Genomic DNA, 17448 nt, shown 5'->3' with positions numbered 1-17448 from the left:
ACATACATATGACACATGAGAGAGACAATAATGGACAACTGAACCCATACCATGAACCCATATTCCACACCATATGAGTCATATGACTGCATGCATGCATTCTGGACTTACCGACCGATTCAAAAAGGAATAAAGATTGCCTCCAAGAGTCATTGATCAGGCAAACTTTTATTTTCCAAAACAGACCAGCAGCATCAGGCAGTAAGTCTGACACTTTCATACAGATCCAGTGTGACGAAGGCGGGGCGATGCGCTGGTGCTTGTTTTTGGGTTTATTTTTCTCCTCTTTTTTCTTTTTTCACTTTTTTTAGCTCCAGCCATCGCCAGAGGCTAGGAAGAGTGGTGTAGGGGTCCTCGCACGGGACTCCAAATTATGTAGGGTCCTCGCACGGGTCGCCAAATAACGCAGGGATTTTACTCTCTACGAAACCGGGGCGCCAGTTAAACGTTGTGTAGCAGTATAACTGCAAAAAGTAATCAGTCTCATAAAATTACTATTATCAGAAATATCTAACCACAAATTTAATATTTTAATTAATAATTAAAATAACTAATATTACTTATTAAACATACCGATAACCTGAAGGTTGGAAGTTCTTCGAAAGATTGCTTTAACTCGGCTCTCATGTCTATGTGATTCCAAAACGGACACCGGGGTTTAATAAAATATATTTATTAAACAAACGTAAAACACAGATAAACTAACGGGAAGTTAGTAAGGAAATTTAGTTGGGTATGTGTGTGTGCGTGTGTGTGGTGCGCGCAAGTGCGCGTGTCGCTTGAACAAAGGAAAGGTAAAAGTGGGAGTAGCTAGCTTGGGTAAGCTAGAGTTCTGGGTGTGTTAGTTATTGTTAGCTGTGAGAAGACTACTTGCGTAGTTTACTCTATATATGCGCAAAAGACGGCAAATCAATTCACGTACATATATAGCTAACAAAATACATTCCAATGATAAGACGGCAAATATGGAAACACAGATTCACAAAAACAGTTAAGACTAAACTAAACACTGGCTATGCCTGAATGTTTGTTCACTTACTGAGTCCATACGCATTGGATCCAAAAGACGTGCTGTCCTTGTAGGAGCCGCGATGGTGCTGTGAATGTGTGTCCTGGAGAGATGCGCAGGCTGGGGCGTCTTATCTGCGCGTTGTCGTCTGGTCCGCTCGGTTGCTGGAAGGATGTTCGTTGGTCCCTTTTCCAGCTGGAAAAGTTCGTTGCTGTTGTTCTTTGGTGAGCTTTGCAGGGGTAAACTGATGTAGCATTCCGCGTACACCAGTTTCCACTCGCTATAGGCCACGAAGTTATCGCGAGGTAACTGGGTGTGTCCGTAGGCCTGGTAGTGCGCTGTGCAGCATTCAGCCTCTGTCCAAGTCTCGGAGCAGATGAGCCGAAGCGAATGGCCAAAAAGGGTGCGTCGAAGAGAAGAAGCAGAAGAAGCAGAAAAAAGCAGAAGAGGCAGAAGAGAGATCCCAAGAACGTGTCTTGCTCTTATACGGGACCGTTTATTGCTCCCGCCATTGGCTGAACCAAGTTAGACGTCATTCGTGGTGGACGTCGCAGAATTTTCCTGTGGGAATGTGGAAGTTGTAGTCCCTACAGTGGCAAGAAAAGGAAATGAAGACAGGGAAATGGAGAAAACGTGAACTCGACGAATGGAATGTCCTTGCTCCAGTTCCCCGTCGAATCCACAGGTCGATCATTTAAACGTTTCCTAAAAGAAATACTTCCGCAAAGGATGTGCTGATGTTTTCTTGCTCAAAAAAAGAGAGCATTAAGGAGCATAAGGAGCATTTAACAGGTTGGAATGTCTGGGTCAGGAGGAAGTAAAAGAAAGAAGAGGATAAAAATGTTTTTTTTATTTTATTTTGTTTTTAATTTTCGTACAGGCCTCCGGGGTTACTCAAAGTGGGTGTGGCCTAAACGGGTGTGGTTCAACCCGTTCAGGTGACAGGGCGGTGACAGGGTTGCTCCTGGACTGATCGCTCCTGGACTGATCGCTCTGGACTGATCGCTCTGGGCTGATCGCTCTGGGCTGATTGCTCCTGGGCCGATTGCTCTGGGCTGATTGCTCTGGGCTGATTGCTCTGGGCTGATCGCTCTGGGCTGGTCGCTCCTGGGCTGATCGCTCCTTGGCTGATCGCTCCTGGGCTGATCGCTCGCCCGTTTGGTTCTTCAAAGCCCCGACCCGCTGGAACCTTCTCACCTCGTCTGTTGGGAGAAAAGCAGAGGAGGAAAAGGAGAGAGAGAAACCGAGGAAGACCACATCTGTAGACCGTGTCCTGTCATGAGCGCACATCACGCAGGTCACTCAGTTTTATTTTCGGCTTGCCCAGGGTGTCAACAAAATGAATAGCAGCTGTTACTCATGCTGTTAACCGTGGACTTGTGCTCTTATTCCTTCCATGGGAATGTAAGGGTTAGTTTTCTTATGCATTTGGCATCCAACATGGGGCTGTGGACCTTTCCATGTGTGGCTCTGACAGGCAGTCCAAAGGGTGCCCGAGTGACCAGTTGGGGTTGCTAGGGAGCGTTGACCCCTATCCGACTGAACCCTCCCATACCTAGGGCTGTGGCTAGGGGTGGGTAAAAGACGGAACGAGCCACTCAGCAGGCCAGCGTTAGTGCAGTCAGGATACCTCGAAGCTCAGTCAGGACCTCAAGCTTCTGTTCCAGCATCTGCAGGAGCTGGTCGGTGTAGGAGTAGATATCATCATTCAACTGTTCAGCCATGTCCAGGAAGACCTTCTCATCCTCCTGCCAGGGGAACACACATCTGCTCTTATCCTTTTACCTGGAACACTAACGCCATCCCTCCCTCTTACCTGGATCGCTAACACCATCCCTCCCTCTTACCTGGATCGCTAACACCATCCCTCCCTCTTACCTGGACCACAAACTGACTGGTACCCTGCCTTTTACCTGAACGACAAACCTGTGCCATCCCTGCCTTTTACCTGGACTAGGCAACCTGTACACACACAACCACACACACACACCCACCCACGCACACAACCACACACACACACACTGATACAGGTGAGCTTTCGCATCCACAAACATATACTAGTAAGTGCATAGCTTTCTATGAAGGAGCAAAGTCTCTTACATAATATTCACAGAGCAGTTTGAAGTATTTGCGTTGGTGGGCACTCTCTGCACCCCTGTGTGATTCTGAATCCATTATGTCCAGCTGGGTCGGCAATTCCATGTTGGGCTGCTCCTTTATCAGCATGCTGGGGTCAATCGTCAACTCTTTCACCCTACGGTCACAGGATGACGCAAACCTTGACCGCTACGCCTTCACCATTAACATTAGTGGAGCAACCAAGAATACGCCCCATTCCAGTGTTTCTGGCTGCACCTATGACTCTCACAGGATCCGAACACGTCATTCTAATTTCAGAGATAAAATTGTCTTCCTGATGTCACCTTATTTCTAGAAAACAGAAAGGAGCTTCACCAATTGCAGAGTATGACAACCCAGAGAACAACGTTCATTGGCAGCTGGACAATACCTTCCGTCTATACTTACTCTAGGGGATTTACCAGGAAGCATCTGCCAATTATCACTACTATTCTTCTATTGGTTGTTACAAATGTAGTCCACAATTGGTCAAGCCCTTCCTAGGTGACATCACTGCATAGGTCTTAGCCCCAGGTTCTGCATAATCTCTGGCTAACCCTGCAGTACCTGGCGAGCATCTCACAAAGTAGTTTCACAAAATCATTCTTTAACCCGGGGCTAACCAGATGTTTTGAATATTCTTTGATTAATTCTGTGAGTTCTCCCCCAATAATCGGTGTTCATCCTTCCTCGGGAAGAGTGCTTTCGTAATCCTGGACTAAGGTTGGCACTGCGCCATTTCAGTGGTGATGTGGAGGTGATATGAAGCTTAGCTTGGTTATGAGGGCTCGTTTAGCCCTGGCTACAAAGGTTCCAGAATGTTCTACGGCCAGAGGTATTACCTGTGCGCAGGTGAGTTTAAAATGGACAATGCAGTGCCTCTGAGACTGTGAGGTAAGCATCACTTCTGCCAGCAGGGCTGGGTACCTGTTAACGTATTGCAAGGTGTTTAGAGTGTTCTCACATGACGACATGCCAGGAGAGATGGTGGCAATCTGCAGGGAGAGAGGAAGACCTTCAACAGCAAGAAATGTAAAGAGAAAAAGATCATTTATAAACAGGTGCAGAAGACCTCACACACAAACACACACACACACACACATATGCTCATGCGCACACACACACAGTATGACTGCACTGTCCATTTCCTAATATTATCCATTATGTCCCAAAGGGCCAGACTCATCATCCTAGGTCAGTGCTCATACTGTACACAGTGCGTTCATGTCAGTATATAAGACATGAATATGTTTACCATGCAGGTCCTGGAGTTCTCCCCGATGAAGGATTCCTTGAGCACGTGGGTCAGGGTGCTGTTTCTGAACGGGGTGTGGGGTTTGTTCCGTCCCAGGGCGCGGATACACTCCTACCCAAACGACCAAAAACAACCCATCTTCAGCATTCATGCCAGCACCAGAGGTAAAAACAAATGAACTTCTATTGCTTTCATTAAAGCAATAAGCATTAAGGCAATGGCAATACGACAAGGGGTTTCCCAAATGTTTTTCTGATGCAACCCAAAATAAATGTTCACAAATTTACACAACCCTGACACCCCACCCACACACATGGCTTGTGAGCTGGTCAAACCGTGTTGAGTATGGAGCTCTGGTCTGAACAGGTCAACCAGCTACCAGCTGTTTCAAAACCCAGCCTGAGTTGTTGTTTTTTTTCAGCAGGGTTAGCCTTTCTGTAAAGTTTTTCCCTGAGGTGACCTTTGCCCTCTGACCCCTGACCTTCAATGCCAGCACGCTCTTGTTGATGTCCATGCCCTCGCGGCAGGTCTGCCGGTTGGAGCTGCCGGCGCCCGCCCCTCGCTCGTTCCCCGCCAGGTCCACCAGCGAGAACTTCCCGTGCAGGCCCCGATTCCGCCGCAGAAGGATCTGGAAGATGGCGTGGCTGCGGGACGAGTGGGCGTTGGCCGAGGTCTTACCGGACACCCTGGAGGGAGGTCGGGAACAGTTTTTTAAGGGCCAAGAGGAAGGCCAGGGAGTCTTTTTAGTAGTCTATGCTCCCCTCATTTGAATAAAAAAGTTCTCTCATTTGGAATCGCGTCTCGCTTTTTTTCTGATGCGACCCCAAACTGATTTAAATGACCCCAACACCCCTCCCACACACAGGCCTTGTGCTGAACACTGCCGTTTAGCCGTGACTATATTGGCAATATCTCAACCCCCCCCCCCCCTCTTGCTGCGGTCGGACCTGCAGCTGTTCCCTGTCTCGATCAGACTGAGGACATCTTCGGTGCTTCGGACCTCCCTCTCCTGCAGCCCAAACACCTGCACCTGCTGGTTCTGGTTCTCCAGTACCCGCAGCCTGGTTTTATGGTTCAGCAGGTCGAACACCTGGAGGGGACCGCAAGCCAAACAGGTGCACGGTTACGGCCCAAACCCATCACACACACAGACACGTACACACACACATGCACGTACAGTACACATGCACACACACACACACACACACACATGCACACATATACACACGCATACGCACACACACACTGTTACATATCTTTTAGTACAGTACTCCTGTGTTCTGAACCCAGGACCTCCTTGCTGTGAGGCGGCAGTGCTACCCACTGCACCATCCGTGCCGCCCCACTGGCTTACATGATCTGATATTTTAGTTGCATCTGAAGGCTGTATCTCTTTATGAAATGTTTTCTTTTGAGCTCATGTATGAGTGCACTAGCACTGGTGTAGACAACATAACAATGTAAACGAGCCAGGGTCACCTGTGCCCAGGGCAACTGGTGGAAACTATCCTGGAAAACCACACTGGGCTTGCAGAAGCTGAAGCCCAAGTTACTACCCATCCCTCAGTGAAGCCTGGAATGCAGCAGCTCTTAAAACGACAAAACTAAACGTGGCCGGGTTTAACAAACTAGCTAGCTCAGTAACATAGATACAGATAGATTTGATAAAAAAATACTTTAAAGAAAAGCTGCCCGTGAAGAGGTTTCCGCACATAATCTGTGGTTGGCTAAGCTGAACCTTCCAGGCGTCACTGAGGGAAGGAAAGTACCATGGGCTAAGCCAAACTGCCCTCCGTGTTGTAGTAAACATGGCCGGTATCCAATCGCTGAGTGCACGTCTAATCCGAGTTTGCAGTTAGCAATGAGCTCTCCCTGGAATGCCTGCCTTTCCGATGTAGATCTCAAAGAAGGTGACGTACACCTGCAGGCCCAGGGGCCTGTAGGCCGGCTGCTTCAGCAGGGTGAACACATCCTGTGCTGCAGGAATGAGGGAGGGAGAGAGGAAGGGAGAGAGTGAGTGAATGTGAGAAAGGGGGGATGGAGAAAAACAGACGACAGAGTAGAGAGGAAAGAGTGAAAAATGGGTAAGGATACAGAGAGAGAGAGAGAGAGAGAGTCTCCTGTCATGCCAATAATATAACTGGATGTAATTGTATTTGAATTTGAAAGCAGCAGCACTGAATCAGGGACAGGTTTCCAGAGCCACCATGTTACTCTGCTCACCGACGAACGCATAGATCCCTCTGGAGCAGTCCTGGGTATTCCCAGTGAAGTCCCCGCCCATTGTCTGAAACATAAGCAGTGACCAGTGAGAAACATCCCAACCCAATTCCCCTGTTCTGATGATGCTTTTGACTGCTAATAGAATTCGAACAATATTTAGATGCTAACAATATGCTAACATGCTAATGCTAACAATATTAATACTAATCCTCATGGTTACAAGCATGCCAGTGTTAGCACGCCAGTGACTCACGTGTGTTTTTCCACTTCCTGTCTGTCCGTAAGCGAAGCAGGTGGCCATTCCCCTCTCAAAGATGGTCTGGACCAGCGGCTTGGCCGTGAACCTGCAGGGGGCAGCGGTTCATACGCCAGTGCAGCCTCAAAACTATTCCATATCATGTCAATAACCATTTAATGACTTACTTCGCAGTTGTTTGTATTATATAAATCTGAACGCTACAATAACTTGGGAGGTCAACAACTCAACCACAAGAGGGCAAAGTTAATAGGGTTAAAAGTGGGGAATCCATAAGAGGACTGGCACGCAATGAGTATAGCAGTGCTTGTTCTTGACTGTTATTAAATACTGCCTAAAGAACTGTCCTCGTGCCTACTGTGACTTTAAAACTACTTCCAATTGGGAGAGTGAAAAAAGGCAAAAGTCAAGAGTTGACCTGTAGACCATCTCGTTAGTCGTGGCCTCGTCAAAGGCGTAATTGAAGCGGTAGGTCTGGTTCTCCAGGTGACGGGTCAGGTCCACCTTCTGTTTCGGCTTGTGGACCATCACAACGTCCTTGTTTGGGATAGTGACAACATCTATGTCCTTCAAACTCAGTTCTGATGGAAGGGAATGGGAAAGGGGCAGACAGAGAGCGAGAGGGAGAGAGAGGAAGGGAGAGTGTGTGTGTGTGAGAGAGAGAGACAGAGACAGAGAGTGTGTTAATAATGTATCTACAGTGTAGTGTAAGAATCACAATGGGTATGCATTGATGGTAAAAGCATTGACAGGTATGAAAGCAAAAAATCTGTAAGGGCTTTCTACCTTTCTGGTTGAGCGGCCGTTTCCTCACGCACACACAGATCTTGTGCTCAGCGTTCTGGTGCGGGCAGAATAAACAGCTTTTTACTCTGGGCTGGTAATGATGACATCATCTGCTTGAGACAGGCGTAATGATGACATCATCTGTATGCACCGTACACTCACCAGGTCCGCCATGCTGAGACACGCGTAGTTCAGCCGCGCGCGGTTGTCTCTGATCATGCACGTTATGTCATAGTTTGGATTTGCGTCATGAGCCTATAAAACATACACATACGCATCTAATAAAAACCAAATATATGGTCACAAACGTGCTTCAACTTGTCACTGTGGCAGAAAGGGAAAAGGTGATGAGAAAGAAGGAAAGCAGGAGTAAAAACATACAGGCATGCAGGTGTGTAGATGTAAAGGTTAAAAGGCATACAGATGGACAGGTGAAGAAGTGAACAGTTGTGCAGGTGTACAGATGCGCATCCAAGACGCCGAACGTCAGCTGACGTTAACTAACGTTTGCCAACTTACTCAAACTTCTTTCTGTTGGCTACAAACGTTAGCTAACAGTTTGAAAAGTGCGCACACTGCACAGAAAGCAAACTTGGCTAAACATGAGCTGGTATACAGGTGTGCAGGTGTGGGCGGGGCCCTGGCTCACCTGGTCCTTCTTCTCTCTCAGCTCCTGCTGCTGCCTCCTCCTCTCCCTCAGCTCCTGCGTGCGCTCCACCTCTTTCACACAGCTGGATTTCCTCCAGGCTGGAGAGACAGAGCCAGAAAAACACCCATATGACACTATGATATACAAATCTCTTAAAATGACATTCATTATACACTCAGTGAGAAATGTACATCACCTATACAAAATGTACATCTATTATTCATGTTGCCAAAAAAAGTATAGTATTTTTATCACCCATTTTCCATTGGACCTTTCATGTGAGGCAATGCATCAAGGGAGTGGAAACTCTGTTGCCAGGCTCCCTCCCACCCAACCCAACCCAACCCAACCCACCCCTTCCCAACCCAAAACCAACACGACCCAACCCAAACCACCCCACCCCATCCCAATAAGTGTGCAGGTAAACAGGTGTTACAGGTGAACAGGTATATCAGTGAGTAGGTAAACAGGTGTTACAGGTGCACATGTATATAAGTGTGCAGGTATACAGGTGTTACAGGTGAACAGGTATATAAGTGTGAAGGTACACTGATATTACAGGTGCACAGGTGTATAAGTGTGCAGGTATACTGATATTACAGGTGCACATGTATATAAGTGTGCAGGTATACAGGTGTTACAGGTGCACAGGTATATCAGTGAGCAGGTATACAGGTGTGGGCAGGGTTCTGGCTCACCTGCTCCTTCTTCCACTCTGATCTCCGGCTGAAGCCTCCTCCCCTCTTTCGCACAGCTGAATTTCCTCCTCGTTGAAGAGGCCATCGCATCATCTACACAGTCTGCAAGTTCTTGCATGAAAATTAAACATTTACATTATTATTTATTTATTATAACCCGATCCGATTGCAGGCAACGGAGCTCTGCTTCCCTTTGATTAATTAATTTAATGCCATGATTATTTGCATTTCACCATTAACCTGCCCTCCCACATTCTTGCCCAAAAAATAAATAAATAAAAAAGCCTACGTTCCGACGTTCATGGGGAGGGAGTATCATTTATATCAACGAATACTGCAGTTAATACAGTTCAATCAAGCTCACTTACCTATAGCAGTTTGGACAGTGCGATAAGCTAGACAGTAGAGCTCATTGCCTTATTTAAATTCCACCGGGAATTAATGCATCACCGCAATCTCTGTTGTCTCACAGTGGGGGGGTTTGGGTAGAGGTTCGGGGAGGCAGGCTATGTGACGTCACAAACAATAAACCTCGTCTTCGGCACAGGTAAAAATATCAAGTTTCCACCAAGAAAAACAAGTTCCGCCTGTCATCGCTTACAATTTGAAAACAACGTGCGATGAGAGAACTAATTTTTCCACATGTTTAATTACTTGTAGCCAACTTACTCTTTCCCAGATCGAATTGAACAGTGTATACAAAAACCGCACTCCTTCTAGACTCGTTTTTTAGGATTTCTGAAAATAAAACACCGAGTATCACAGTTCTTCATAGTAATCTATATTGCTGGAACATCTTGATGGTCTTGGTGAAGACTAAACACAAACACAGTTTAGGCCCCTATCTTTCAGCTAAATCGGCCTTGCATTAACACTGTTTATTTTGGGCTAATCGGCTTAACTTTTCCCAAAATGTCACACTGGTGTCAGAGTACGATACTAAAGCCTAAGAATCATCAACAGCGTATCTCCTTCGGCACATATGTAATCTTTGTAGACCACAGCAAGTTGCATATGCAGGCATGGCTTACAAAATATGAGATTGTGTATAGTGGTGGAGACTCGCGCGTTATCCCGTGCGAGCATCAATCATTTGTGTTATATTTGTGTAGTCACCCTTTCTGTGTTTTAATGGTTTTTGTTGGAGCCACTGTCAATGTAAGGTAAGTTCATGAAGCGCATTTTTTTCCCCACGGCGTCTGCACACGGTTGTGCGCCATCGTGCCCGAGAGTGCAGTGTGCACCCAGCCCTCTGATGGCACCAAGTGGATCTGCTGCTGTAAAACAGGCTTTAGCCACCAAAAAACAAGTAATCGCAGGGACAAATCAGCTTTTCATAGTGTAGAGAAAACCGTGAAATGTCCCTCCCCGACTTTTTGAAATGATATTCAAATCTGAGCACAAACATGAAGCAGTCAGATTAAGATTAAAGTATTAAACTTGGCTTCAGTGGGAGAATCTGAGCAGGACTAGGTATGGGATAACCGTGACATCAGTGAATGAGCAAAGTCTTAGCCACTGGGATGAATAAAGACATTTCCTCAGACATTCGTGGAGGCTAAACCGGCAACGGAGTCAAACTGAACCTGTACAAACACTGCCATCTAGTGGTAGATCCACAGAACAGCCAGAACAACTTTCAAGAAACTGACTTTTGCACACTGCTGATATCGTCGAAACATCCATTCATTCATCCGAGATCAAACCCATTCAAGGTCGCGAGGGGTGCTAGAGTATATCCCAGCATGCACTTAGTGAGAGGTAGGAACACCCTGGACAGGCCGCCAAACTATCGCAAGGCTCACACAACATTCACTTGTTGATAGATAGCCTAGATAAGATAGATAAATAAATAAATGAATAAACATTTTAATAGGTACACTCTAAAAAATGCTTGGTTGTTTCAGTAAACTAGGCTACTTTGAGACTACACTCGACTCGAGACTTGCATTCAATGACTTTAGACTTGACTTGTGGCAAAAGACTTAAAAACAGAAGACAATACTGTCAGGGTTTGGAGGTAGTGACCGGTTGTGGCCACCAGGGGGCAGGGGTTCATTATTTTCACCTGGCCCTCATTAGTGCCAGGGGAGCCTACCTCCTGAGGGTATTTAAAGCACTCGATGGCAGTCTGTCGGCGCTTTGGTGTCAACCGTTCGCCCTTGCACCAAGCTGGTAAAGCACGCGGTAGACTCGGGTTTTGTGAGTCAGGTATCGTGCTGGTTCGGGTTTCTGTCTCCCTTAAAAGCAAAAGGTAAGGAAGGTGATCCGATTGTTAGTGCTGTGTGCACTTCTGACACCTTCCTAAAGGTTCTTTTTTATTTCTAGCTTGTGTGAACTTTTGGGTGAGGGACGTTGTCCCCGGTATTTGTATTTTGGTTTGTGTTTTTCCTGAGCTGTGTCTCAAGGTTCTTTTATTTTGTGTGCCTAGTGTTTTGTACTAGGTTGTACTTTTATTTTAAATAATAAAAAAAACCTCTTTCATGTTATCATTATGGGGTGTTGTGTGTAGAATTCTGAGGAAAAAAAATAATTTATTCCATTTTGGAATAAGGCTGGAACATAACAAAATGTGGGAAAAGTGAAGCGCTGTGAATACTTTCCGGATGCACTGTATATACACACACATCATAATTAGGGTTATTCATGATTATTGTAAGAAGAAAAAAATCCTAAGAAAATGTTAGCACTCTTTCAAATATAGAAGGAAGAAGCATAACACCAGTTATATGATTTATTACAAAGCATTCATGAACTACAATGACAACTAACTTATGCAGCCAAGAAGGTAGGAAGGAAGGGCATAAGAAGAAACAGAGGAAGCAGTTGGTCCAGAAACACACCGGGCACGGAATGTAAAAATTATTGCTGCGTCTACCCAAAGGCCGAGCTGGAGTCCCATTATTATCTCTCTGTGTTAAAGCTGATAATTAGACAGGGTTTGATGAGCTTGAAACTTTGGAATACGGCTAGGAAGCACTGCCTGGGAGATTAACCAAAAAACTGATGAATGAAAAGGAAGAAAAAAAAGAAAGAAAGAAAAAAAACATACACACGTCATATTGGTCAACAAACTTCAAAACAAAGTAAGATTCAAAATTAGGCCAATTATATGAACTAAGTATAAGGATTTAGAATTAAAGGAATTAAAGTTAAATCGGCCAGTAGCGCAGTGGTTAAGGTACGTGACTGGGACCGGTCAGTGGTTTGATCCCCGGTGTAACCACAATAACATTACATTACATTACATTAATGGCATTTGGCAGACGGTCTTATCCAGAGGGACGTACAACAAAGTGCATACCCATAACCAGGGATAAGTGTGCTGAAAGACCCTAGAGGGACTGCTACCTGTACAACAAAGATAAGGACCAGGGCCTATTTGAATTTTTTTTTTTTTTACAAACAAATAAACAAACAAACAACAAAGCAAAAGTGACCAAACTTAACTATCCAAACACTGCTTACCTAGCCAACTAAAAATACCGATACACAAAGTAAATCACAGAAAGACAACAATTAAGGTTCACAGGGAGATAGGGAGGGATGGGGAGAGGTGCTGCTTGAAGAGGTGCGTCTTCAGTTTGCGCTTGAAGGTGGGGAGAGATTCTACAGTTCTGACCTCAAAGGGGAGTTCGTTCCACCACCGTGGAGCCAGAACAGACAGTAGTCGTGAGCGTGAGGTGGAGGTTCGGAGAGGGGGAGGTGCCAAGCAGCCTGTGGAGGCTGAACGAAGAGGTCTGGCAGGGGTGTAGGGTCCTGTAGGATTGTTTCCTGCTTAGTCTAATCAACTGTAAATTGCTTAGGATTAAAGCATCAACCAAATGACATGTAATGTAATCAAATTAAATCAGGAATTAAAAAAATAAGCGATTCAATAAAGCAATTTATCAAACAAATCCTTAATCAGAAGAAATTATGATACAAGAAAAACCCATGTTGGGGGTGTACCCGATGTCGTCATGACGATGGTCCCTGTCCCTGGTGTCACATGGCCGATTGCCCATCATTTCCAGGCCCCTGAGTGACATTTCCGCATCACTTTGAAGAGGACTCCTCTCGTACTCAGGGCGGCCTGTAGCGTAGTGGTTAGGGTAAATGACTGGGACATGCAAGGTCGGTGGCTCTAATCCCAGTGTAGCCACAATAAGATCCGCACAGCCGTTGGGCCCCTGAGCAAGGCCCTTAACCCAGCATTGCTCCAGGGGAGGATTGTCTCCTGCTTAGTCTAATAAACTGTATGTCACTCTGGATAAGAGCTTCTGCCAAATGCAATAATGTTCCCATCAGGAGGCGCAGCGTTCTGAGGACAACCCGTCCTGCCCAGTCAGCACCTTTTGAACCTTAGGAAGAGCCAAAATGACATTTTTCTGTGAACTGACATATAAATAGCAAATCATCTTTGGGAACATGCACACACTCCCCTCTGATTGGTTAATGTAGGGTTCAGGGCGGTTCAGTTAGTTAACGGCAGTTGGAATAAGCAAAGCAAGAGGGTACATCTGTGAAATACATGCTGGTGCTGATAAAGTTTGACGTCATTGGACTATTGATTGGAATCCACGACAACCTTAAAACACAAAGCACTTCACACACGGAATAATCCGGCCCTGTTGGTCTGCGTGAGAGCCGAGTAGCTATGCTCCTGTGGCCTCTGCAAGCTTTTTCTTCCTGCCTTACTTAGCTGTTGCACCAGGGGGTGCACAATGTACCTTAGATTTAGTTTTGTGACTGCTCCATAAGACACACTGTTCTATCCCATACATGAGCACGGTAAAATCTTCAGGAAACACTTGCATACTGTGGCTGTAGCAGGTGCATATGCTTGATCTATAATCTCAAATGAACATATGACAGATTAAAATATTAAGTTGCCACATAGTTGTGAAACGGAGGGGCTCCCTGCATTACACGGACAGTTTCACTTGTAGAAGAGACTACGGCACAGCTGCACCAGCTTAGCAGGACACACGCAAGCGGCCAGTTCGGCCATTAAGAGCTGGTGTTGTCATGAAACCCAGGGTCGGATTCCGCCCTCTTCGCCCACCCCTGATCCATACACTACATATGGTACACACCGTTACACCAAATGTACACACTCACACCCCCAAATTCAGTTTTACAATTCTTGGCGTACCTTTTCCAGCACTTCCATACGATGATACCGATAACGACACCGATGGCAACACCTTTGAGCAAAACAACGATCAGTTAATGGACACAGGAATCATAAGAATCATAACTAAGGGTTCAGTGCAAAAAGGCATGTGCCCTCTCCCCTTCCGCCTGCATTGCCTGCTACAGACATGGAGGTTGCCAGTTTGAATCCTACAGTAGCGGTAGGAAACTTCACATTACCTCCTAAACTGCCCCCAATAATTGCACCTGAAAAAGATAGAAAGAATGGATGAAATGGTTGATTTCTGAATGAGATCAGCAGACAGATTCCTTCCTTCGGTTTCCGTTCGCTCAGAACTTGAGTGAGTGCATGCATGTCAATCACCCTGCAAGGCCACACTATCATTAGGCCACAGTGTGAGTGATAATCAGCATGCCGGGTCTGATCTTCCAGCTCACAGAAAGCTTACTGGGGAGAGCTTACTGTGGAGAGACTTGGGTCCGGGAGGCAGGTCAAGACCAGCGCAGACTGCAGAAGAGGTCAGATATGGTAAATGCTTAGCATTTGATCCTTATGTGTGTGCATTTATATTGCGCCTTTATCCAAAGCACTGTACAATCGATGCTTCTCATTCACCCATTCGCACACACACACACACACACACACACACACACACACACACACACACACACACACACACACACACACACAGAACAATGGTGATTGGCTGCCACGCAAGCACCAGCCAGCGTTTGGGGGTTAGGTGTTTTGCTCAGGGACACTTCGACACACCCAGGCGGGATCGAACCCTCCGACTGCAGACCACTGCTCTTAACGCCTGAGCCAATGTCGCCCCGGTCATGATTACACAATATGATCGCACACACGTCCACAACACAACACACAGTCCGACAGATGCGGAAACCACATTAGAGGGGCGACATGGCTCAGGCAGTAAGAGCAGTCATCTGGCAGTCGGAGGGTTGCCGGTTCAATCCCCCGGTGGTCAAAGTCACTTTGATCACTTTTCCCCCCATTTTGACATTTGATCTGAAGAACAGCTGAACCTCTTGACCACTTCAGCATGCTTTTATGCATTCAGTTGCTGCCACATGATTGGCTAATTAAATACTTGCATTAACAAGCTGGTATACAGGTCTACATAATAAAGTCGTCAATGACTGTAGGAGTCTCAGAGGAGAATATAAAGTTTAATCAGGTTCAAGATGAGTGATCCAGTGACACTATTGGTCAGCAAGAAAATGTTTGGAGTTCCATTCATGTTTCTGCCGTCCTTAACCCTTTCAGTCCCAAGAATGCCATATGGCACGCTCAACTTTATACCTTTTCAACCAATCAGAATGACCGCTATACTATCGTTTTGAGCCCCTATAAAAACCCTACTGTTGGGAATATTCTTGTCCCGTTGTGGAATCAAATTTGAAGTGGCAAAGTAACACATTGATGACCACTTCTCAACTGAAAAGCTTTATTGCAAAGTGCAAAGGGAAATTCACAAGGGACGTGTCCGACAAGCCTTCCGTCTGAATCTCAGCATGATAACCTAAAGTGAGGGTTTAAGTAGCCCGGTTAGGGGAGTGACAAATTTAATGAATAACCATTCCCAGAAGGAATTACATCGTACCCAGACTCCCTGTTAATGGTGGAAGCACCCCGCTAAGATGTGGTTTCGGTAATTTCCAATTCTTGCAATATTCAAACCAATTGAACCCTTTATGTGATCAACTGTCCCTACGGGTGGGAGGGCTAGTGTAGAGTGTGTGTGTCTGTGTTCAAAGGTGAAGGTAAAGCAAAAATGGAATCAGAGCAAAACAGTCAATGATATATTATAAATCTAAACTGAAAGGCTAAAACCTATTATTCCCCCATTTTGTATTGGTGGTGGGTTTTTACATTACATTATTGGCATTTGGCAGACGCTCTTATCCAGAGTGACGTACAGTTGATTAGACTAAGCAGGAGACAATCCTCCCCTGGAGCAATGTGGGGTTAAGGGCTTTGCTCAAGGGCCCAACGGCTGTGCGGATCTTATTGTGTCTACACCGGGGATCGAACTGCCGACCTTGCGTGTCCCAGTCATGCACCTTAACCACTACGCTACAGGCCGCCCTATAGATGTAGATGTAGTTGTCACTGAAGAGATTGTTTCACTATTACTGCTGTATATGTACTGCTGAAACACCTGGCTGTCATTTCAGCGAACGACCTGCCCAGGTGTTTGGTTGTGCCCCGTTACCACATATACAAAAGGGGCCATCTGCATTCTTGAGCCTTGGTGGGGAGGCGGAGGCGGAGGCGGAGGCGGAGGCGGAGGCGGAGGCGGAGGCGGAGGCAGTAGAGCAAGAACAGTTGTGTCTGATGAAATCAGAGCCACAGTTATTGATCATGTGGTAAATCATGGTCTGTCCCTGAGGGAAGCAGGTTTGAGGGTTCAACCAAACTTGCCTAGATCCACAGTGGCTTCAATAGTGAGGATTTTCAGGCAAACCAGCAGGTACTATACAGTATTTACAGCATTCTGACTGAAGGAATTCAGTTGATGTGTATATTACAGTAGTACTGTGATTTAAGAAGTCTCTAGAAAAAGCAGATGTATCAGTGCACTTGTGTCTTTGACTCACTACAGAACCCAGTGGTTACCTCACACAGTCACACAGGGGGAAGGGGAAGAATTTTTATGCCTCAACAGGAGGATGCAATAGTTGGGATGGTCAGCATCAGGCTAAGAGAAATATGCAACAACATAATCACAGACAACAACATATTTCCAAACATTGACAGTGTAAGCACTACAACCATTTCAAGAGTGCTACAGAAACATCAGATCCGGATGAAACAGTTGTACACTGTCCCCTTTGACAGGAACTCTGACCGTGTCAAGGAACTCAGGTACCAATATGTCCAGGTAAGATATCTAAGGTCATTTTGAACAACACAGCACAAAGGCATTTTCTTTGAGATTTTGCACAGTAAGCTATACAATTTGTGACATATGGTACCTTGTGTATTCTCAAATTTACTGTAGAGTCATGGAGCCAGGAATGTAGAAGGAATGTAATCGGGAGAAGGGCAACTGGAGACGTTCCAGGCCAGAGGGGGGCTAACATCACCGTGTGTGCAGCAATATCTGTTGATGGACTGCAGCTGCATAAGGCCATCATTGGCCCATACAATTCAGCACAACTTATTGTTTTTCTTGATGAACTGTTTGAAAGGCTTTCAGCAGAAAGAGAGCCAGAGAGTGCACCAGTATATGTGATTGTATGGGACAATGTGGCCTTCTACCACTCCCGCCAGGTCACAGAGTGGTTTAC

At 45.9% G+C, this 17448-nt stretch overlaps 1 protein-coding gene across 1 annotated transcript; it reads right to left on the bottom strand.

Moving 5' to 3' along the window:
- Positions 1–1795: 1795 nt before the first annotated feature.
- Positions 1796–9079, bottom strand: LOC133140569 (kinesin-like protein KIF2A). The gene is made up of 15 exons (XM_061260589.1): positions 8995–9079; positions 8297–8394; positions 7810–7902; positions 7648–7702; positions 7280–7442; positions 6859–6949; positions 6606–6669; positions 6268–6359; positions 5330–5472; positions 4864–5068; positions 4383–4493; positions 4055–4122; positions 3110–3263; positions 2640–2757; positions 1796–2211 (listed from the first exon to the last, which is right to left on the bottom strand). The coding sequence occupies exons 1-15, from the start codon at positions 9077–9079 to the stop codon at positions 1904–1906; spliced, it is 1848 nt and encodes a 615-aa protein (XP_061116573.1). The 3' UTR covers positions 1796–1903.
- Positions 9080–17448: the final 8369 nt, after the last annotated feature.

Source organism: Conger conger, chromosome 11, assembly GCF_963514075.1.
Source record: "Conger conger chromosome 11, fConCon1.1, whole genome shotgun sequence".
Lineage (NCBI taxonomy): Eukaryota > Metazoa > Chordata > Actinopteri > Anguilliformes > Congridae > Conger > Conger conger.
This window is presented reverse-complemented; position numbering and strand designations above follow the sequence as displayed.

Coding starts and splice junctions, on each gene's coding strand:
- LOC133140569 (XM_061260589.1), bottom strand. CDS start 9,079: ATGGCCTCTTCAACGAGGAGGAAATTCAGCTGTGCGAAAGAGGGGAGG. Junction 5,069..5,329: donor GAGACAGGGAACAGCTGCAG/GTCCGACCGCAG, acceptor ACCTCCCTCCAG/GGTGTCCGGTAAGACCTCGG. Junction 2,212..2,639: donor GGTCCTGACTGAGCTTCGAG/GTATCCTGACTG, acceptor TTCTCCCAACAG/ACGAGGTGAGAAGGTTCCAG.